Genomic DNA, 23,979 nt, shown 5'->3' on the forward strand with positions numbered 1-23,979 from the left:
CTGTCCAAGTCACCCTGCAACCTCATAGCATCTTCCTCACAGTTCACACTACCACCCAGCTTTGTATCATCTGCAAATTTGCTAATGGTACTTTTAATCCCTTCATCCAAGTCATTAATGTATATTGTATATAGCTGCGGTCCCAGCACCGAGCCTTGCGGTACCCCACTAGTTACTGCCTGCCATTCTGAAAGGGACCCATTTATCCCCACTCTTTGCTTTCTGTTTGTCAACCAATTTTTTATCCATGTCAGTACTCTACCTCCAATACCATGTGCTCTAATTTTGCCCACTAATCTCCTATGTGGAACCTTGTCAAAGGCTTTCTGAAAGTCAAGGTACACCACATCCACCGGCTCTCCCCTGTCAATTTTCCTGGTTACATCCTCAAAGAATTCCAGAAGATTAGTCAAGCATGATTTCCCCTTCGTAAATCCATGCTGACTCGGAACGATCCTGTTACTACTATCCAAACGCTCCGCAATTTTGTCTTTCATAATTGACTCCAGCATCTTCCCCACCACTGATGTCAGACTAACTGGTCTATAATTTCCCGTTTTCTCTCTCCCTCCTTTCTTAAAAATTGGGACATTAGCTACCCTCCAATCCTCAGGAACTGATCCTGAATCTATAGAACATTGGAAAATGATCACCAATGCGTCCACAATTTCTAGCGCCACCTCCTTAAGTACTCTGGGATGCAGACCATCAGGCCCTGGGGATTTATCAGCCTTCAGTCCCATCAGTCTACCCAACACCATTTCCTGCCTAATGTGGAGTTCCTTCAGTTCCTCCGTCACCATAGGGTCTCTGGCCACTAGAACATCTGGGAGATTGCTTGTATCTTCCTTAGTGAAGACAGATCCAAAGTACCGGTTCAACTCGTCTGCCATTTCCTTGTTCCCCATAATAAATTCCCCCGCTTCTGTCTTCAAGGAACCCACATTTGCCTTGACTATTTTTTTCCTCTTTATAGAATAAAGAATTGCATGTTAGAACATGAATTTGCCGGACCACATGAACCCTCAATTCAGCCCCACCATTTAATAAGATTGTGGTTGAACTGAACATTGGCCTCAATGAATTCCATTTTTCTGCCAGCTCCCCAGATGCCGATTTTTGTGACCTTCAACACACTTCATGATTCAACCTCAACAAATTTCACTTCCTGAAATACAGAAATCCCTCCATTAGTCCAAAATGGATATCCCTGTCGTCTGAAATGTGATAAGAGGTTTGATCCTGACTACGGCCGCTGTCTGTACGGAGTTTGTACATTCTCACTGTGACCGCGTGGGTTTTCTCCGGGTGCTCCGGTTTTTCCCCCACAATCCAAAGACGTACAGGTTTGTAAGTTAATTGGCTTTGATCTAAAATTCTAAATTGCCCTTCGTGTGTAGGATAGTATTAGTGTACGGGATGGTCGCTGGTCAGTGCAGACTCGGTGGGCCAAAAGGCTCATTTCCCCGCTGTATCTCTAAAGGAGGGGGTCAGACTTAATCGGCACAAGAACAGGAAGGCAATTTCATTTTACAACTAGACCAAGTGGACCTGTGTTTCCAACATTTTCTGTTTTATTATATCAGTGTACTAGTCACTGAAATTACCAATAGCCACGAGAAAAACTAAAAAGTACTGTCAGCAAGGAGAGGTTTGTATTAATACTACCAGAAACTGCTGCTCATGGAGACAATCACAATTCAGAATAAATCAATGGTGTAGAGTACTGTACTGGCATTTTCCTGCAGTGATTAACAATGGGCAAAATATATGCTGACCGTTCATATAGGACAGTCAATTCCCCTGCTTATTCCCTAGAATGTTGCACACTGTTTCCCCTCATGTGCCTACCCAATTTCCTTTTGAAGGCCCTGGTTGAATTAATTTACATCAGCCTTGTGGACAGCGAGTCTAAAATTCACATTTGCACCCATAGCCCTTCACTTTCAATTTGGCCCCCTGTTGCACCATCCATGAGCAAGAGCAGCATCCCATTATCAATCCTTCCTAAAACCCGACGAGTTTGTACACCGTCGTTAGATTTCTGCGCAATGCCCTCTGCTCTTAGATGAACAAGCCCACACTCTCCATCTAACCCTGCAGCTGAAATCCCTCATCTATGGAGCTATACTCATAAATCTTTTCTGCACCCCCTCTTGGACATTTGCACTGTGAAGCCTGGCGAACAGAATATAGAATCACATGAGTGTTATGTTAGATGAACCCACCAGGTTCATGACAGCACTCAGCAAAGCAAATGCAACCAATCCCACTTCTCCCTCCCAAAGCCCTTCAAATTATTCTCCTAAGCGTCATCCAGTTCCCTTTTAAAGGCAGTCACTAATTGTTTCCACCACACACACAGCTGGAGAATTCTGATCATTTTTAGTATTAATAATGAATATTAATAATTAATATAACTTCAATCACATTCATTTAATATGATGCAATTCTCCAGTGGAGCCTAGCTGCAATTAAGGTTCTTTGCAAGGGTGACTAAAGCAAACATTTGCCACTCTACATGTATTTGCTGAGCTCCACTGTTGTTCTTGGTAATTTCAGTAGTTCTGGAAGACTGGGTAAAGTGCCCTATAAATACACAAAGCCATCTGCACCTTCTTTATTCCTAAAACAATAAACTACTTTGCATCTGCTCCCCACAACGCACTCCCTCTCCGACTCGACAGCTGAATCCTGGAACCTGCGTTCAGAAGAACACACACTCGTGTAATGCGCAACTTGACTTTGCAGTGCCAGGTGCAGCGGAGAACACACACAGTCACCAATTTGCACTTGTGAACAAATAGAATATTTGGACATGTTTTAGTGGCATTGGCCAGGAAAGCAAAAAGAATTCCCTTGTTTCTGAAAGTGCCATCATGAGATTTTTAACATCCTTTATTTCGTGCTTCATTTCAATGACTGAAGCACGGCACGCGTCATTGCCATACCGAGTGCCAACAAGGGCCATGCAATTGGTTCCCTGAAGTGGACCCAAACCCATACCTTTAGTGTAGAATTCAGCATGGAAACAGATCCTTCCGCCCAGCGAGTACACGCCGTCCATCGACCCCCGTTGTCACAGGTTCTGTTATCCCATTTTTTATCTACTCCCTGCACATTAGACAATTTACAGGCGCCAATCTACCTACATGCCCGTACGTCTTTGGGATGTAGGAAATCAGACCAACTGGAGGTCATAGGGAGAGAGTGTAATCTCCACACCTGTCTGTAATTACAGGTCCATCCCAGCTTACGAACTCCCAACATGGGTGGCACGGAGGTGCAGCGGTAGAGTTGCTGTCTTACAGCGCCAGAGACCCGGGTTCGATCCAGACTACAGGTGCTGTCTGTACAGAGTTTGTACGTTCTCCCAGTAATCTGCGTGGGTTTTCTCCAGGATCTCCGCTTTCCTCCCGCACTCCAAAGACACACAGGTTTGTCGGTTAATTGGCTTTGTATAATTGTAAATTGGTCCTAGTGTGTGTAGGATAGTGTCTGTTCGGGGATTGCTGGTCGGCACGATCTCGGGGGGGCTGAAGGGCCTGTTTCCATGCTGTATCTCTGAACTAAACTAACATACAAAAAAAATGAGTACATAAATTAGTAGCTGCCCTGGGGCTGTAAGCATCTTTTACCATGTATGAATTATGTTACAATCAGTTGAGGATCCGACGCCTAGGCCTAAGGTGACTAGCCAGAAGCATTCCAGAATGCAGAGGCATAAGTCAAACCAACACCCCCAAATTGTGCTGCACCCCTTGGATTACACCAAATTACCCAAAGCAGACCCGACTACCTATGACAGCTGCAAAAGGTGTTTGGTCTTTTTAAACAATTAAATGTCAAAGGCATAAAAAATATTTTTAATGTTATAATACTTAACACCTCAAACAGGTGTATGCATTAAACTAAGGCAAAACTAAGTTAAAACAGTGAGTGCTAGGTCCAATCAACAAGTGTTGCTTTCATTTCATTACTCTGGATCTTTAGTTTGGTCAAGAGATACAACAATGGAAACAGGCCCTTTGGCACACGCACGTCATCAATCACCCACTCACACAAGTCCCCCTTTCCCATCCACTCCCTACACATTAGGGAAAATTTCACAGAGGTCAATTACCCCCCTACGCCTTTGGGATGTGGGAGGAAACCGGAGCAGCCAGAGGAAACCCACATGATCACAGGGGTAAGATGCAAACTTCACACAGACAGCCTTCATGGTCAGGATCAAACCCAGGTCTCTGGCGTTGTAAGGCAACAGCTCTATCCAGCTGTGCTATTGTGCTGTCCCTGTTGCATTTGCCCAGTTGAACGTTAAATATGTCCACCCAAATTTAATCCCAAGGTTCGCTGATGTAGAATTTGTCATTTTTATTTCCTGTTCATCATTTCATTGTTTTGTTTTAACACCCCACTGTCAAACAAACCCCATACTAAAAAGGTTTGTGGCAGCAGAAAAGGATATGGTTAAAAATCAGACGACAAGCTATTATGGACAGACAAGAGAATTGGCAGCAATAGTCGGCAAAGTCCTCTGATCTGACACTCGTGAACCCAGCAATTAGGGATAAATTTGCAAAAAGGTAAACGGATCAAAGACAGAAAAAAAAATGTCAAAACTAATAGATTTGAGTGGGATTTTAACAGGGCTGTCACCAGCACCAAAAGAAGTGTTGCATTAATTGACATACAAACTATTTGATGAATCATAGAAGCACAAGGATCAAAAAATTCAAATTTAATCTCAAGCCTGAGAGGTTTTTTTAAATTTATTAATTTCTTTCAGGTTTGGCTGTTGTTTACAGGAGCAGTATTCAGTAATAGATCCTAATTGGCATCGTGGTTTTGAACGGCCACCTTTGCAAAGTCCCATACTGAGTTTCCATGTGGAGATTGCACGTTCTTCCTAAATGTGTGGGTGACCTCCAGGTGTTCTGGCTTCCTCCCACTTCTCAAAAACATTAAAGATTAAACAAAAAGATTAATTGGCCTCTGTAAATTGCTCCAAGTGGTGAAATGTGGAAGGAATTGTTTGGAACGTGAAGGAAATAAAATGAGTTGGGATAGGATTTGTGTAAAATTAAGCCTTTTATGGTTGGCGCAGGCTTGGTGGGCCAAAAAAACGGCTTGGGTATTTTATCTCTCCTTGATTTAGACAGTGCTGTTATAGTCAGAGTCGCACAACACAGTAGTGGGCCCTTCTACTGTATTTACAAAAGCTTGTCCAGTTGAGTTTATGCTGAAATAAGGAACTGTACACCAAAGGACAAAAAGTGCTGGGGTACTTGCAGAACATGGACAGTTGAGGTTTTGGGTCGGGACCTTTCTTCAGTGTGAAGGGTCCCGACACAAAATTTCACTTAACCATATTCACTGGAGATATTGCATGACCCACTGAGCTACTCCAGTACTGTGTTCAATTGAGATTCTGGTCAACAGGGGCTTGGACGTTGTTGGTGGGGCCTCAGTGACGCCACTGCCATTGAATGTTAAAGAGGTGTCATTTATTTCTCTGTTGCTGTAGTACGTCATTTTATGGCAATTTTGTGATGCAAATCTTATTGTCAGAAGGCATACAAATCTTCATTTGATGATTAGCTGTGAATGGAACATGCAATCACAAGAGTCGGCCACTCAGCCCCTCAAACCTGCAGTTGCTGTTCAAGATGATTATGAATGATCTACGCTGGCCTCAACTCCTTAATTCCTCGATCTTACAAATATTGACCCTTCTTCAGCTTGAACTGGTCCTCCACCAGTGCCAGAAGCAGAGAATTCCTCTGTCATGCCTCTCACCATCCAGAGGAAACATCCCAACATTTATCCTGTGAAGCCCCTTGTGGATCTGGAATGTTTGAATAAGGTCACCTCTCATTCTTCTAAAGACCAAGGAATATAAACCCAAACGGTGTAGCCTCTCTTTATAGGTCTTATCCCAGAAATGAACCTGGTGAATCTCCTTTGGACTGAGTCCAAAGCTGCTATACCTTTTAGGTATGAGGATCAAAACTGTGCAGTATTCGATATGTGGCTCCACTGGCACTCTGTGTAACTCGATCAAAATCTCCTATTTTTAAACTCCAATTTTTTGCCATGAAGGCCAACATACCATTTGCCTTAATTACTTATGAGACCTGCCTGCTAACTTTGAGATTCCTGATAAAACTAGAACACTTAGATCCATCTATTTCACTCACTTGCAGTTTCTCTCCTTTTAGTAAATAATCCACCATTTGATTCTTCCTTCTCACACTTACCTACATTAAATCTGGCATTTCACCCATCACTTAATACATATCCCATTCTAGAATCATAATGGCCCCTTCACAACATGTATTGGAAAAGTTGGAAACCTTGCATTTCATTCATTCCTTCCTCCAGATCATTAATGCAATCAGCAAACATTCCCATTTCCACCCTCATGGTAGAAGGATGGTCATTAATTAAGTAACTGGGGATAGTTTAACGAGCACATTACCCTAAGAAAGTCCTGCACTGATGCTTGAAGTTTGGGATGATTATTGTTAAGATAGGCCAAGAGAGGTGGCATGGATGGTGGGTATATGGAACAAACTGCCAGAGGATGTAGTTGAAGCAGGTACTATAACAACATTTTGAAGGGCATTTGGACAGGTGCATGGATAGGAAAGGCTTAGAGGGATATGGGCCTAACATCTTGGTCATCATGGGCAAGTTGGAACAAAGGGCCTGTTTCTGTGCTGTATGACGACGTCAAGCATAAAAATGACCAAAAGACATAAACTGGGAAAATAGCACAGTGTCTATTCCTCTCCAATTGACAAGGCTATCATTCTGAAACTTAAAATTCAAGGATGACAAGAATGAGAGCCGAAAAAAGACCACAGAGCATATTATGCTCAATCTATCCTGGCACTTGCATTTAGGCCCTGCCATCTTGATCGACGTGGAGGAGTTGGGTCAAAAGGTCTGTTTCCATACCGTATGATTTCAGGACTCGAGAAGTCTCTACTCTTCATCCTTTCACAAGGCAGAATATGTTGCAATTGACAAACAGCTGTGCGTTGACTGTTATTAAAAAGTCTGATAATCCGAATTTTGTTTAAATGGATTTAAATTTTAAAAATTCTTTAATTTTGTTTAAACTTAAGAACAAATTTGCATATTTCAAATCAATTTAAATCACAATCCGAATTAAATAAGTAACAAACTCAACCACCACTTAATGTTGATGATGGTGATGGGGGGGGGGGGTTTATTTAAGGCACTTCTGGCTCCACAGCTCAGTACGTTCCCAGAACCACCACTCAATATGGTGGCAGAGAGGGAGGTCAGGTACACAGCATCTTACCTCTCCCAATTCCCCAATAGAGTAAAATGACCCCAAATTGCAGACATATTGAATGTTAGAAAGCAAATCTTTACTATCTTAAATCAGACTGCAGTCCTCAATTGGACTTTAACTTGCACTAAATGTTATGTCCTTCATCCGTACACTGTGGATGGCTTGATTGTAATCACGTATAGTAATTTCACTGACTGGGTAACACACAACTAAAAAGCTTTTCACTGTATCTCGGTACAAATGTCAAAAATAAAACTTAAGCTGTGCCTGGCTGTACCACAGCTCAATCTGGGCCAGAGTGACTGGAATGTGGGGGAGGGCGAAGGGTCATTTCAGAGTGAGACCCAAAGAAATTTCCGCAACTCTTGGGTGCAATAAATGCTTGAAATTCTCGACAAATTGGTAACTCTCTGCACACTTATGGAATCAAAATGAAATGGGAAAATAAGACAGGAAAGGTCATAAGGGATAGGAGCAGCATTAGGCCTTTCGGTCCATCAAGTCTGCAATTCAATCATTGCTGATCCATCTCTCCCGCCGAACCCCATTCTCCTGTCTTCTCCCCATAACTAATAACACCCGTACTAATCAAGAATTTATCTCTCTGCCTTAAAAATATCCCTTGACTCGGCCTCCACCACCTTCTGTGGCAAAGAATTCCACAGATTCACCACCCTCTGACTAAAGAAATTCCTCAGCTCCTTCCTAAAGGAACATCCTTTAATTCTGAGGCTATAACCTCTAGTCCACTAGAAAGGGCAAGGGTTAAGCCTGGAGTTCAATACTAGCCTGAGATATTGATCTAGAAATACAAAATCAAATCACGCCACAACTGGGATGGAATTTGGATTTAAGTAATTAAATCAATTCAGAATTTTTAAAGTGAGAATTGTTAATGGCGGATGTGAAACCATTAGTCTAGTCAAGTCAAGTCAAGTCAATTTTATTTGTATAGCACATTTAAAAACAAGCCACGTTGACCAAAGTGCTGTACATCTGATTAGGTACTAAGGAAAAAATGAAACATACAGTAGCACACAAACATAACAGCACATACAAAACAGTTCACAGCGCCTCCTCAATGAGCCTCAAACGCTAGGGAGTAGAAATAGGTTTTGAGCCTGGACTTAAAGGAGTCGATGGAGGGGGCAGTTCTGATGGGGAGAGGGATGCTGTTCCACAGACTAGATAGGAGTCTAGATTGTCATTAAAAACATTGGCTGGCTGTGTTTTAATGACAATCCAAATTTTCATTATTATCATTTATATTTTTCAAATTATCAGAGCCCAAATGCAGAAAATCTTGCAGATTCTGGAAAAATCAAAGATGAAAAGATTCAAAATACTCATCGGTTATAATTAAGTCATCAATCTGAGATATCACCTTTTTTTTCCTCTGACTACCTTGCTGAGAATTTCCAACATTGACTTTGTTTCTATCAAAACTTACTCAAGCAGCCTTGTTGAAAAGGCAGCAGAGTGGCTCCGTGCCACCGTAGTCAACCATGACTTTGGGTGCTGTCAGTACGGAGTTTGTATGTTCTCCCTGTGACTTTTCCAGGAGCTCTGGTTTTCTCCCGTACTCCAAAGATGTATAGGTTTGAAGGTTAATTGGCTTGGTATCATTGTAAATTGTCCCGAGTATAAGATAGTGTTAGTATGCAGGGATCGCTGATGGGCGCAGACTCGGTGGGCTGAAGAGCCATTTCCACGCTGTATCTTTAAACTAAAGTAAAACCACCAGGGTTTGAAAGAAAAAAAGTGAATTGAGTTCAGGGAGTGACCTCATCTGTAGATGACTGAAACTAGTCCATTTCTGAGCCGCCCAATTGTGATTTGACAATTTGGTTAATTGGCATAATACAAACAGCAAAATGCTGTAAACATTTCAGGGACATTATCTAAATTGTAAGAAAGCCACACAAGGAGATGTGAAGACAAATCAAGCTAACTGATAGCCAGAGGCGATATAGGTTACTGTCAGCTGTTTCTGGCTCTGCACTTCTTGGATTTCCATGCATGTTTGGCCAGTGTACAAGTCTAAAGTGGCCTGTACATCACAGGGCTCAATACTGAGCCCATCAACAATGCACAGGATAAAACAGCCAGGTGCATCTCACATCTGGTTGCCTGCTTTACACTAGGAAAATGAAATAATTCTTTGATTATATCAAAGAATTTATCAAAGCCCTTTTTCACAGCTTTAGGGCGGCTTGGTGGCGTAGCAGTAAAGCTACTGCCTTACAGCGCCAGAGACCCGGGTTCAATCCTGACTACGAGTGCTGTCTGTAAGGAGTTTGTACGTTCTCCCCGTGATTGAGTGGGTTTTCTCCGATATCTTCGGTTTCCTACCACACTCCAAAGACGTGCAGGTTTGTAGGTTAATTGGCATGGTAAAATTAAAAATTGTCCTTAAGTGTGTGTAGGATAGTGTTAATGTGCGTGGATCACTGGTCAGCAAGGACTCGAAGGGCCTGTTTCCGTGCTGTATCTCTAAACAGTTGACATATGAATGGTGGTGCCATTTATCTGAACATGCTCTTGCCCTTTGCCAACCCTATGGAAAAGGGCAAGTACATGCTCAGATGCCAAATAAAACCTCTAGATGATGGATATCTATAATTATAGCAGGAAGTTACAGAGGTGAAGTTAAGAAGTCACACAAGATCTGAGAGGCAAGAAGCAGAGGTAATGTAATCTCTCGCCACAGATTTTCTTTTCCTTCCGTCGAAAGTAGATAAGCCAATATTTTCACGCATTGCAGTCCATCTACCAACCTGGTGTCGATTTATATTCCGTTCCAGGCCGTGTGTCGTCACAACTTGCTATCTACTAATGTTTGTATCAGCAACAAATTTTAGCTGCAGTACACTTGCTCTCTTCACACACACACGTATATATATTACCACAAGCTGCGACTCAGAGACAGCATATTATTTAGATAATAAAGAGAGAAAACCAAAAAATCCCTGCAGCTGTTGAGAAAGTTGGTCCTCTCAATTCTTGTTTTTTTGCTTTAATAGGAGGAAGAATAGCAAAGGCTATAAGATTTATGATGTGGAATCAAACTGGATTGAGAAATGGGCGTATCAAAAGGAGTTCTGCGGTACACCTTTGTGCTGTAAACATTTTTTGATTACACCACCACGCTTTTTTTGCAGCTTTACATTAAAATGATGCTCAAGATTAAATCCTTTGTCTCAATCAAATAGAATGCAGGGGGTAACTTACTTGTGCCACGTTTGATGGTCTGGAGGTCTGCTGAATATCAGCATTGTTAGTAATGTTCCTCAGTGTCCTGACTGCAGGACTCCAGGCGGCAACCATTTCTGGCCTTTCAGGACCCTGTGCCCCTTGCCCAGGGTTAATCAAGCTGTTTCTGGCCTCGGGGACAGAGACGGTGCCAGGGACCGGTGGAACATTGGCACACAGGTTGATCAGAGCAGAGTCCTTTGCATGAACAAGTCGGCGCTTGGCAGTAGCAGAGGGCAGGATCTCAGCTGGTGTCCAGTTCAAATTCCTCTCCTGCTTCTCAGGGGAAGAGTCCGAAGAGTCATCAAACATGATTTCGCCCGTTGTTTTCTCGTGTTTTCTGCCCCTCTTCGGCGAGAAGCCCGACATGCTCAGCGGTGAGCCCCGCCCCGATGACATTGGACTGCTCTTGGCTGAGCATTTGTCATCCGCACTGTCCTCCAGCTCAGCCTCATCTCCAGCTTGCTCGTCCGCCTCCTCTTCCTCATCCTCCTCCTCCTCTTCTTCTTCTTCAATAATAAGGCGTGGGTGATACGTGGTCTCATCTTTTAGAGATTTTGCTGCCACACAGTCCTCCACCCAGTCTGGCGTTACAATTTTGATGCTGCTCTGCTCCAAAGCACAATTGTATTTTTCCTGTCAGACAAGAAGAGAAAGATAAAGATTAATTAATAAAGTAATAAAATTTGAGGGTTCGGGGCTTTATTTCATTTTCTCTCTTGTAAATAAAATCACTGAACACTGAGGCGGAAGACATAAAAGTCATCTTCATAAAAAAAATTGGGGGGAAATTGAGAGACGATCATGCCTGCAAAATGAAAATTAAAAGGGAAATCAGTGAGCTATTAAGCTAAGCTATAATTAGAAATCAGTAAGCTATAAGATGGGAAATAATCACACAAAGGGAGGCACTACAACTTATCAAATGCATGGTCAAAATCTGCCAGCATTTGCAAGACAAGTTAATATTTTGCATATAGACTATCAAGACATTTTTTTGCAGAATGCCATTATGTTGATGAACATTAAAAGGTGAAAAATACACAACAAAGCTCCTGTTATGCAATAAACATTTACATGGAACTATGCCATTGTATATTCCTCACAAGATTCCTCCAATCTTATTTCTTTTTTGTTGTCTTTCAATGATCATGAATTTGCTTATTTCACTCACATTCCTTACAAGTGTAACAAAAGTAATTGTAAAAATCTGGAAGAGCACAGCTTGAACAGCATGTAACACGTATGTAGTTCACCCATATGGAGAATGAACTAAAGTGTGCTAAAATAAATTCAGGTAATTTGATTCCACAAACTGACTGAGCTTCCCCACAGCCACACCCAATCTCCAAGTCTACATTAAAACAAAGAATCTAATTTGGACCCTGGTGCCATCAACAGCTTGAACCCCGTTATCGACACTCCAGGGTCAAATTCTCACTGAAACCCAAATGCAGTGCTTTTCATACAAGACCTAAGCCTTGTAAGGAGCCAGAGTAAGGAGCTAGGGATGGATATACAAACTTTTCATGGGAGCAACGTGTATGAATAAGTACATCTAAGTGGATCTGTTGTACAAAACAGTGGCACTCACATTGAAGGCTTTTGGCCTAGATGGTCTTTGCTTGAAAAATAATGAAGATCCCTGCTCTACTACATTGCCGAGGGCCTGCATTACTTTGACTTTCAGCAACCTAGAAGTTTCACAAAGTATATATTTTTTTTGTTTCTGATGTCTTGTCTATTCCTCCTCGAGCTGTTGAAATTTTCTTTCTTCAACTATAAATATGTACTAAAGAAGCACAAAGTTAGAACACTGCTAGCGTAATTTGTTTTTGAAAACATCCAATTTACCAGCACTGTATTCCTATAGTTTATGTGCATCAGTTACAGGATTCACTGCTTAGAACTAGTTGGGACAGATTGTCACCATTGCTCCAGTAACTTTATGTTAAAAAACTATGCAATATCTTTTCCACAATTTGTTCAGCTAAAATGTGACAACTTCAGTCCCCAGGGTTGTATTCTCGAAATGATCAAGATGGAGTGAAATGATGAGTTTTGCAGACACCAATATATTTTACATTCAATAATTTCCATTTATTCGACCTTTCAACAGAGTGAAACATCTGAAGCAACCTTACTGGAACAGTACAAATGAGAATTCAATTGGAAAGAAGAGAAGGCGATATGAAAACAGATGAACAAAACCTTATACATAGAGATAGGCTGTAAACAAAGGGGTTTAGAGAAAGAATGTCAAAGCACTGGCTCTAGGTCTTGTTAATACCGCGTCCAAGAGACCAGAATTAGGGGAAGACACACAGAGAGTGGTAGGAAGGAGGAATGCAGATCAGAAAAAAAAGAAAACCACGGAGGACAGAGAAACAGACTGGAATTTTAAAAAAGCATCAAGCTGTTGTTCGACTAGAAGTGATGCAAGTAATACCCTTGGATCATTTAAAATATCGATACAAGTGCACCTGAAGACCTAAATATGGGAACATACATCCTGTAGCTCCATCTAATTGGCAAGTGGGATTAGATCAAAATGACTGATTGAAGCTTTACTATTGGGTTTTTATGTTAGTCACGGCCAATCCAGAATTAATGAAAGTACCATGAAGCCTTAAACTGCTTCCTGTTGGAGTGAAGGAACGGCCGTTTGGCCAATAAAATGCTGTAAAATGGAAGTGATAAGGCAGGATTCTCCATCAATGGGCAGGTCACAAGCAGCAAAACCCAGATGTTACTATTGTTACCCAGTCAATTCAGACACCACCTTCTGTGACAACAAGCCATTAAATAGATGTTTATGACCACAACACAGTCTGCCTCATGCACATTTGCTTTTAACAACTGGCTGTAAATAGAAAAGATTTTATGGTCTGGCACACACAAGCCATTGAAGTCAGCTTGAAAGCCAAGCTTGGTGTATCTGAAGAATGAGCCATTAAACGATCTGGAAATTATCTACGATGGGACAAAGATGGATAAAGGTGATTTCTCTCTTAATGAGAAACTCCGTTTCCTTTTGCTCCACCACACAAAATAAATATTGAAGTTATTCAAGAAAAATCTTTTCTTTAGGATTACTGCTTTCCTCCAGACACATTCAGAACCAAACATCAAAACATTAATTATTTCAAACTTAGGGACATTTTGATGGAGTAAGAAAAAAATATTTCCATTGGCAGAGAAATTTGAAGCGAGCAGATATATTGGCAAAAATGCCAAAGAAAAAATGAGAATGTTTTAACACAGTATGTTCGTTCGCATGGGATCTAAGATAGAATGAAAATGGAAACTGATATGGAGCATCACCCCTAACCTTAGTCAAGCTGCAGCCAAGACTGAGGGCTGTAGTCAGAGATCTCTTGACACTCCCGATGAGTAGCGGGCCAGGATACTCGAGTTCAGAGCGAGGATGGAGTCTGAGGTGCACGGGCTGCGTCACCAAGTACAAAGGGGGTGTGGGAGAGCCACCGAGACAAAGGGGGACGCGGCGTGGGGAAGCTGCCGAGAACTAAGGGGGACCCGGCAGGAGGGACGAAGAAGGGATGAGTACTTTTTGTAACTTTGTCGGCACTTTTAGACAATAGACAATAGGTGCAGGAGGAGGCCATTCGGCCCTTCGAGCCAGCACTGCCATTCAATGTGATCAGGGCTGATCATTCTCAATCAGTACCCCGTTCCTGCCTTCTCCCCATACCCCCTGACTCCGCTATCCTTAAGACTCTATCCAGCTCTCTCTTGAATGCATTCAGAGAATTGGCCTCCACTGCCTTCTGAGGCAGAAAATTCCACAGATTCACAACTCTCTGACTGAAAAAGTTTTTCCTCATCTCAGTTCTAAATGGCCTACCCCTTATTCTTAAACTGTGGCCCCTTGTTCTGGACTCCCCCAACATTGGGAACATGTTTCCTGCCTCTAACGTGTCCAACCCCTTAATAATCTTATACGTTTCGATAAGATCTCCTCTCATCCTTCTAAATTCCAGTGTTTACAAGCCTAGTCGCTCCAGTCTTTCAAATATGACAGTCCCGCCATTCCGGGAATTAACCTAGTAAACCTACGCTGCACGCCCTCACGTGGCGATTCTTTTGCGTGCTGTGCATTCAAAGACAAAGAATCGTACTGCACCTAGCTGGGTACAGGTGACAATAAAGTATCATCTTTTAATTAACGTTCTTGCACATGATGGAAAAGGGTGATGGGAGAGATTCAATAATAATAACTTTAAAGGTGAAATTGAATTTAATAAACTTGGAAACATGGCAGCCTATTGGGGAAGGAGGAAGTAATAGACAGAAGTGGAAACATAAAAAAAAAGTATAAACGGCCGTGTGTATCAAATAGATCTAACATTTTGTCATTGTGTAGTAAAAGCATGCTAAAATAATTCTGCTTCATGAGAATAAATTCAACATTAATTCAGAGGAGTGACACACACGAGAGTTTAGGTGCATTTAAGTTGCAAAACTTTCAAACACTTTCCAGTTTAAAAAATATACCAAGAAATGCTGTAACCAATATAACAAAGACTTTATTTTATTTTAGATGAGACCAAGTAGACCCGTTGGACCCATTCCTCGTAGAGGGGGGACAGGGAAAGGGAAAGGGAAAGGGAGAGGGAGAGGGAGTGAGCCCTGGACACAAAGCCTCTCCTGTATTGTTGCACCCTCAACCCCGCCACTCAATCTCCCTTATCCCCCCTCCTCCCCCCACTGACCCACTCCATCCCCTCTACCCACCCCCACTTGCCCCTCCCCTACCCACACTCCCCCCCCAGCCCTACCTCCACCCCATGTCCTCCTCCCCACCCCTATTCCCCCCCACTCGCCCTCCCCTACCTCCACTCTCCCTGCCCGAACCCCACTCTCCCCCCTCACCCCAATCTTTCCTTCTCCCACCCCCAGTCTCGCTGCCCACACCCCACTCTCCCCCCACCCCAATCTTCCCTCCCCCCACCCCCACTCTCCCCCACCCCCACTCTTCCCATCTCCCCACCCTTCCCTCCTACCCAGTCTCCCCACCCCCACTCTCTCCTCCCCCCACCCTCCCCCTTTCCCCCCCACTCTCACCTCCCCCACGCCCCCATTCTTACCCCGACACCCAACCCCCTCACCCCCCACACCCACTGTCCCCCTTCCTCCCCCCACTCCCACTCTCCCCGACCCCCTTCCTCCCCACCCCTCCTCCCCCCACTCTCCTCGACCCCCTTCCTCCCCACCCCTCCTCCCCCCAGTGGACGGGGGGTAGGGGGGGGCGCATTAGTTAAAGGTCCGGGGAGGGGGGGTGGGGGTGGGAGAGTGAGCTGATCTCCTGAAGACGTGCGGGTCACATTGTGACATCACACGTGGGGGGGGAGCGCAAGCTCATCTCACAGGCGCACGGGTGCCATTGTGACGTCACACGCTGAAGACCTTCAAGAAATGGGTTAGAAAGGAAATTTTTAAACTTTGAAATCTCTCTAGCTTTAAAAATATAGCTTCAATTTTAATGAGAGTTCTTACATAATATGCCCAGGACAATAGTGAGTAACGTGGGCCAAAAACTGTGGCGCTATCGTGTACCGTTTTGGCTGTGCGAACCACAAAAGTTATGCTGCACACATACACACACTGACAGACACACAGACAGATAATTTCAATATTAAACTGTATAGCTTATTGCCCAAATCCCATGGTTACAGAGCAATTTTATTTATCCTGGGAGAGGAGTTGGCAGGGGAAAGAGTTCCATGAATGTAAAGGTCTCACTGCTTCTCAAATATTTCTACGGTCACATCTCGAATAGTTAGGAACGGCCTGTCCAATGACAGCTTCACATGGCCACATGGCACCCATTTCTTTATCAGTTGATAAGCTAGGCAAATGGAGGTAAGAGAGCACATCAATATGTCTGGCTACATATCCATAAAATAAATCACATTATTCATTCAAACTAGCCTTCTAAAAGGAGCCTTCCACCAGTGAGGGGAGACACCAAACAAATTGTATCCCCAATGGGCAGTGACCCCTATTATTTAGCAAAGAAAAGCTGCCTTCCATGTCTAACCTTGATCGAGTCGCAAAGGAGATTCGCAAAGGTGCAAAATGAAACTTGTTTGAATTCCAGTAACATTTCCTTGCATTGCAAGCTGCAAAAACACTTACCCCCTGAGATTCTGGTACGATTAAATGGGTGCAAGCCTTGTTGAGTTTGAGCTGGCAGTCTCCTCCGTGGAAAGTAATCAAGGCCCATAACGTGTTGCGATCTTCTACAGTTACCTACAGCAGAGAGATGCAAGTACATCGACACAATTTAGTCATTTGTGTCAATCATCAACTCAGCAGATGTGATGAGTGACTTTAACGGTTGAAGCAGAGAATACAACAGCAATTAGGCCAAGTGGGAAAATGCTTTTATAAAAATGATTGTAGCAGAACACCTGGAAAGTATTAATGGAATTGGACAAGGGCATCATGGGTTGAATAAAGGGAAATCCACTGAAACTTAATGTAACAAATAAAATTAATTTGTTTTCAAGAGAGTTAGATATAGCTCTTTGGGCTAATGGAATCAAGGGATATGGGGAAAAAGTAAGAACAGGGGGGGGGTACTGATTTCGGATGATTAGCCATGATCATATTGAATGGCGGTGTTGGCTCAAAGGGCTGAATGGCTTACTCCTGTACCTACTTTCTTTGTTTCTATGTAAGTGAAGGTGAACCAATAGATATGATATATTTGGATTTTCAGAAGATAAAAGCTAGTGTGTAAAATTAAAGTAGTTAATGCTGGGGATAATATGCTGGCACGTGTTGAAAATTGGTTGACACATAGGAACCAAAATAAATGTGCCTTTCTCTGGGTGGGTAGGCAGCCACACGGAGACTGCTGCAGGAATCGGTGCGAGTCCCAGTTATTCACAATATATTCAACTATTCAGGCATGTGAGTGAGATTAAAAAAAGAGGAAGAGTCGAGCGCTTGTGTGAGGTGAACAGCGGGATCAAAAAATTGGAACATTTACACACAAAATTATCCGTTTCCAGCCTCTTTAAGTGCATTTCAAAGTAAAAAAGGACATTACAAAATAATGTGAATATGTCACTGTATACTCCATTTTTTTAAATTTTCATTAATTTAGTTATATAATCTTGCACTTAAATTTAATATTTACTCATTACAGTTCCACCGCTGATTTTCTGGCACTCTTGGTTCCGGAGCTTTGCTGGTTTATCCAGCCAGCCAAGGAAGTCGGCTATGGGGATAGATGTGCTGGCTCCAGCTGGGCTGGAGTTCCAGAGCCCCGGCCTCAGGTTGCAAATTCAACCCACCGATCGGCCGTGGAAGTCCCGATGAGATCGAGATTGGTTGCCTTGCCCAGCCTAGGTGCCACATTTTCGGGGAGACTTCCAGGGCTGGGGGATTTCAAGTGGGCTCCCGTAATTTTGTCCGGATTTCAATGATTAGCGGCTATTTCTCGCGGAACCCATAGCGACATCTAGCGGAACCCTAGTGTTCCGGGGAATCCCGATTGAGAAACGCTACTATACATCGTTTATTTTCTTTTTTTTCCCTTTCATTTTTTCGATCCGATTTCCCCGTTGTTAAACGCGATTTTGGCAAAGTGAAAAATGCGGAAATCATGCAAAAAGCGCGGAAAATTGATTTTTTTAATGCGGAAATCCGTGGAAACAAGGAAAATTCACATGCCTGACTGTTATTTGTCAAGCCATTAGTTGCAACAACCTAAACAATGAAGTGCTGAGCCTCTAATCTGCATTTGGCCTCTCTCCAGCACTGGAGGAGGCAGAAGACAGACAGAATGACGAGGGAAAGAGGACTTAAAGTGGCTGGCAACCAGAAGATTCAGGTGACCACAGCACTCAGAATGCAATAGTCGAGGGTAGAGAATGTGGAGATGTATCTGCCTCACCTGGAAGCGCAATTCAGGTCCATGGAAAGAGGCAATGGAAGGAGGTGCAGGGACCTCCTACAGGTGCATGGGAAAATGTCAGGGGAGGGAGGATGGGGAGGAGAGATGAGCAAAATGGGAAGTCATTGAGAGAGTAGTTGCTGTGTAAAGCAGTCAAAGGCAGGCAGGGAAGATATGACTGGTGGTGGGATCACGTTGACAAAGAATTATGTGCTGGATGAGGAGGCTGGTGGGGTGAAAGTAAACCAAGGGAAGTCTACCCTTGCTCTGTGGTTGGGTGGGGGAGGGGAAGGTGTAAGGGCTTAAGTACATGATATAGAGCAGATACGGGCAAGGGCCTGGTCGACCATTGTGGAGGGGAAGCCATGCTTCCTAAAAACGGTCATTTCAAATGTACTGGTATGGAAAGCCTCACCTAGAGACGAGATACAGAGAGGAAGAAACTGAAAGAAAGGGATGGCATCATTACAAGAGACATAGTGGGAGGATTTGTTGTCTAGATAGTCGTGGAAACCAGTCGATCAGGAGACAAATTGTCTACAGAGATTGGGACAGAGACCAAGAATGGTAGAGGGATGTCGGAAATAGTCAAAAGATCAGGAGAAATAGTCTCACCCAGAGGGTGGTGGACCTGTGGAATTCTCTACCACAAATGGCAATGCAAAGCAAGTCATTAAAGGCATATTCAAGGTAGATACATTTCTTAATGCCAAAAATATCAAGGAACATAGTTAGACAGCAAGAAGAGGTATTGAAGTGGATGATCAACCACAATTGTGCTAAATAGTGAGAGCCGACCATAGTGGTCTCCTCCTGCTCCTATTTTCTGTTAAAAATGTGGCTGATTCACAACTGTTATCAAAATGGGGTAGGAAAGCACACAGTCGTGTTGCAACCACCACGCTAATGGATTGCAGAGGTGGATCATCACCAACCTCTCACGGGTGATTGGGGGTGAGCAATAGATACCTTGCCTTGCTTGTGCACCTCGTTTCTCAACCAAGAAATGAGTAATTAACAAGTTACTGGCATTTGAAAGGGCACAGAGATCAACACGGAGGGTGGCAGCAGCTTTGAAACATGCCTCTACAATAACCTGGATGTACAACTGAAATGTAGTCTTGGTTGACAGCAGCCACTGTGCACCAGTAGTGAAGAGAGTGAATATTAAGGTGATAGATGGGGATGTCAATCATTACAACTGATCGTACTTATGAAGTACTAATTGGCTGCAAAGTGCTTTGGAAATGTCCCGAGTTGTCAAAGTCCTTAAACAAATGCAAACCCTCATGAGGAATGGATACAGACTAAAGTCTAGTAACATACCCGTGAAAGACAAGCTGTAATTCCTGAAAATATTTGTCCTCCCTCTGGTGAGAAGCCAGTTACTCTGAGTGTTTTAAGTTAAGAAAACAAGAAAAATGAGTCACACAATTAAACAAAATAGCATCTCATAAAGCACAGAGGCACAGCAGTACAGCTGCTGCCTCACAGCACCAGAAATCCAGATTTGATCCTGACTACAGGTGTTGTCTGTAAATAGTTTGTACATCCCCTGTGATCACGTGGGTTTTCTCCAGGTGTTCCCGTTTCCGCCCACATTCCAAAGACGTGCAGGTTTGTGGGTTAATTGGCTTCTGTCCGGCGGCACGGCAGCGAAGCGGTAGAGTTGCTGCCTTATCGCACCAGAGACCCGGGTTCGATCCCGACTATGGGTGCTGTCTTTACAGAGTATCCACATTCTCCCCGTGACTGCATGGGTTTTCTCCGAGATTTTTGCCATCCTCCCCCTCTCCAAGAACGTACAGGTTTGTTGGTTAATTGGCTTGGTATAAGTGTAAATTGTCCCTCGTGTGCGTAGGATACCGTTAATGTGTGGGTATGACTGGTCAGTGCGGACTCGGTGGGTCGAAGGGCCTGTTTCCGTGCTGTATCTCCAAACTAAATTAAACTGCCCCGAATGTCCAGGATGCGAAATTGGGATAACATACAACTATTGTATGGGTGATTGTAAATCGGCATGGACTCAGTGGGCCAAAGGGCCCGTTTCCACACTGGATCTTTGAATCAAACTAATGGGACTAGAGGTCCAGCTCCCCATGTGATAAAAATCCAGCCTTGCACATGCAGGACACAACATCGGACGCACCAGACTTCAGAAGTTGCAGGATTTCCTCTACCTGTAAATCCACACGTGTCAAACAGTGAACAGAAACACTATCACTGGAAATGTCCTTGCATTTCTGGGCACTCATAGACAGGAATGGTATCTTTTCCCCCCATAAACAAACAAACAAAAACATTCCATTGGCTGTGCACTGTGCTTTGTCAGTGTTTTGTTGCAGCTTTTAAATGCCTTATGTTCCATGCATAATGCTTCTCTGACAACTCATGAAGCAGTGAAAGGATACGGAAGGAGTTGGCCACATCGAACGGACAAGAATACCCAGGAAGGCTGTAAAAACAAAAGAGTAATAAGTAAATCAGTTTGTCATTTTTAAGCAAAAACACGACTAGAGGTAATTGCAATTTATTTTCCACATCACGTATTAAAAACAAGTCATTTCAGTTTGATACAAGATTAAATTAATATTCAAAGTAGCACATTGCAATTTTTGCCAAGCCCTGCAGTTCATTTGCACACCAACATATTTTTTATGGACACTTTGGCATAGTTATTAGTGGACTAGCAATCTTGAGGACTGACTAAGCTTGCAAATACGAATTGAGTTAATTGAACAAATAGGACAAAATCTGGCATCAGTAACAATGATCACCATGATCATATGCTCATGGCTTCAATAATGTGCTTCACATAGATACATAGATAATAGGTGCAGGAGTAGGCCATTCGGCCCTTCGAGCTAGCACCACCATTCAATGTGATCATGGCTGATCATCCACAATCAGTACCCCATTCCTGCCTTCTCCCCACACCCCTCGATTCCACTAGCCCTAACAGCTCTATCTAACTCTCTTTTGAATGCATCCAGTGAATCGGCCTCCACTGCCTTCTGAGGCAGAGAATTCAACAAATTCACAACACTCTGTGTGAAAACGTTTTTCCTCATCTCAGTCCTAAATGGCCTACCCCTTATTCTTAAACTGTGGTCCCTGGTTCCGGACTTCCCCCAACATCGGGAACATGTTTTCTGCATCTCGCGTGTCCAATAATAATTTTATATGTTTCCATCACACGGGGTGGCATCACCAGCAGTGGCTGCCTCACAAACAGTCTAGTCTGTCTGTCCTTTCTTCTTTTTTGTTATTTTTAGTATGAGTTAAAAGTATGTTTTAGTGTTCCTTGGTTTGTTTTATGTGCGGGGTGGGGTGGGGGTCGGGGGAATTTTTTTTTCCAATCTCATACCTCGATGGAGATGTGATTTTTTTCCGTATCGTATCTTCGTCCCCACTGCGGCCGAACATCGTGGAGTTGGCGGCCTTTCCTGGAGACACACGAGTCTGTGGGACTAACATCCCTTTGCCCGGGGATCGAGGCTCCAACCTGGGGCCTGTGGACTATTACATCGTGAAGCCCGCGGTCTCTGGTAAGAAGAGGCCGATTCGGGAACTCCATGCCGCGGAGAGAGTTTCAACCGCCCTGATGCGGGAGTTTCGATCACCCCGACGGGGGTTTCAATCGTCGGCTGCGGGGGCTTTGATCGCACTGACTGCGGATGGTTTGACTGCCCCGATCGTGGAAGAACAAAGAGGAAAAAGACTGAACTTTATTGCCTTCCATCAGTGAGGAATGTGGAATCCACTGTGGTGGATGTTTATGTTGACTTTTATGTGGTTGTGTGTCTTGGTGCTTTTCACTTAGTATGGCTGTATGGTAACTCAAATTTCACTGTACCTTAATTGGTACATGTGACAATAAACTAACCTTGAAGCCTTGAGATCCCCTCTCATCCTAAATTCCAGTGAATACAAGCCCAGTCGCTCCATTCTTTCATCATGACAGTCCCGCCATCCCGGGAATTAACCTTGTGAACCTACGCTGCACTCCCTCAATAGCAAGAATGTCCTTCCTCAAATTAGGAGACCAAAACTGCACACAATACTCCAGGTGTGGTCTCACCAGGGCCCTGTACAACTGCAGAAGGCAGTTATTTGCTCCTATACTCAATTCCTCTCGTTATGAAGGCCAGATGCCATTAGCTTTCTTCACTGCCTGTTCTACCTGCATGCTTACTTTCAGTGACTGGTGTACTAGGACACCCAAGTCTCATTTTACTGCCCCTTTTCCTAACCTGACACCATTCAGATAATAATCTGCCTTCCCTTTCTTGCCACCAAAGTGGATAACCTCACATTTATCCACATTATACTGCATCTGCCATGCCTCTGCCCACTCACCCAACCTGCCTGTCACCCTGCATCCTCATAGCATCCTCTTCACAGTTCACACTGCCACCTAACTTTGTCATCTGCTAATGTTACTGTTAATTCCTTCATCAAAATCATTAATGTATATTGTAAATAGCTGCGGTCCCAGCACCGTGCCTAGCGACACCCCATAGTCACTCTGAAAGGGACTGTTAATCCCTACTCTTTGTTTCCTGTCTGCCAACCAATTTTCTATCCATGTCAATACCCTACCCCCAATACAATGTGCTCTGTTTGCCCACTAATCTCCTGTGTGGGACCTTATCATAGGGTTTCTGTAAGTCCAGGAACACTACATCCGCTGGCTTTCCCTTGTCCATTTTACTTGGAACATCCTCAAAAAATTCCAGAAGATTTGTCGAGCATGATTTACCCTTCGTAAATCCATGCTGACTCGGAATGATCCTGTTACTGCGATCCAAACGCACCGCTGTTACATCTTTGATAATCGACTCCAGCATCTTCCCCACCACTACAGCATTAGACCATAGCTGTTTGTCACGTTTGGTGGTTGTGAGCTATAATTCCCTGCTTTCTCCCTCCCTCCTTTCTTGAAAAGTGGGAAAACATTAGCTACCCTCCAATCCACAGGAACTGATCCAGAATCTATAGAACATTGGAAAATGGTCACCAATGCATCCACGATTTCTAGAGCCACCTCAAGTCAAGTCAAGTCAAGTTTATTTGTCACATACACATACAAGATGTGCAGTGAAATGTAAGTGGCAATGCCTGCGGATTGTGCAACAAAAACAATTACAATTACAGCATAAAAATTAAAATTAATACAGGATTTTTTTTTTAGTCCCAGACCATCAGGCCCTGGGGATTTATCAGCCTTCAGTCCCATCAGTCCACCCAACACCATTTCCTGACAATGCGAATTTCCTTCAGTTCCTCCGTCACCCTGTTTGTCTCCAGTGTGGCCTTTATGCACATGTATAACCACTTGCATGATTCTCAGTATGCTCTCTGAAATCGCTTAGCACTCAGTTATATAAAACGAGCACAAAAATAAATTAAAAATCACCACATATAAACTGCAGCAGTCCCAGAAACCTTCAGAAAATTAAATCTGCCCTTC

General features: G+C 43.4%; 1 protein-coding gene across 1 annotated transcript in view; it reads right to left on the reverse strand.

Annotated features, from left to right (window-relative positions):
• The window catches only part of paxip1 (PAX interacting (with transcription-activation domain) protein 1), a 113,380-nt gene that overhangs the window by 62,852 nt on the left and 26,549 nt on the right, over window positions 1-23,979 (reverse strand). The window contains exons 3-6 of the mRNA XM_078424721.1: window positions 20,918-20,961; window positions 19,833-19,896; window positions 16,739-16,852; window positions 10,559-11,215 (exon numbers count right to left, since the gene is read on the reverse strand). Coding sequence (XP_078280847.1) covers window positions 10,559-11,215; window positions 16,739-16,852; window positions 19,833-19,896; window positions 20,918-20,961 — 879 coding nt within the window. The remainder of the gene's footprint in view (window positions 1-10,558; window positions 11,216-16,738; window positions 16,853-19,832; window positions 19,897-20,917; window positions 20,962-23,979) is intronic.

The sequence above is a fragment of the Rhinoraja longicauda genome, chromosome 2, assembly GCF_053455715.1.
Source record: "Rhinoraja longicauda isolate Sanriku21f chromosome 2, sRhiLon1.1, whole genome shotgun sequence".
NCBI lineage: Eukaryota > Metazoa > Chordata > Chondrichthyes > Rajiformes > Arhynchobatidae > Rhinoraja > Rhinoraja longicauda.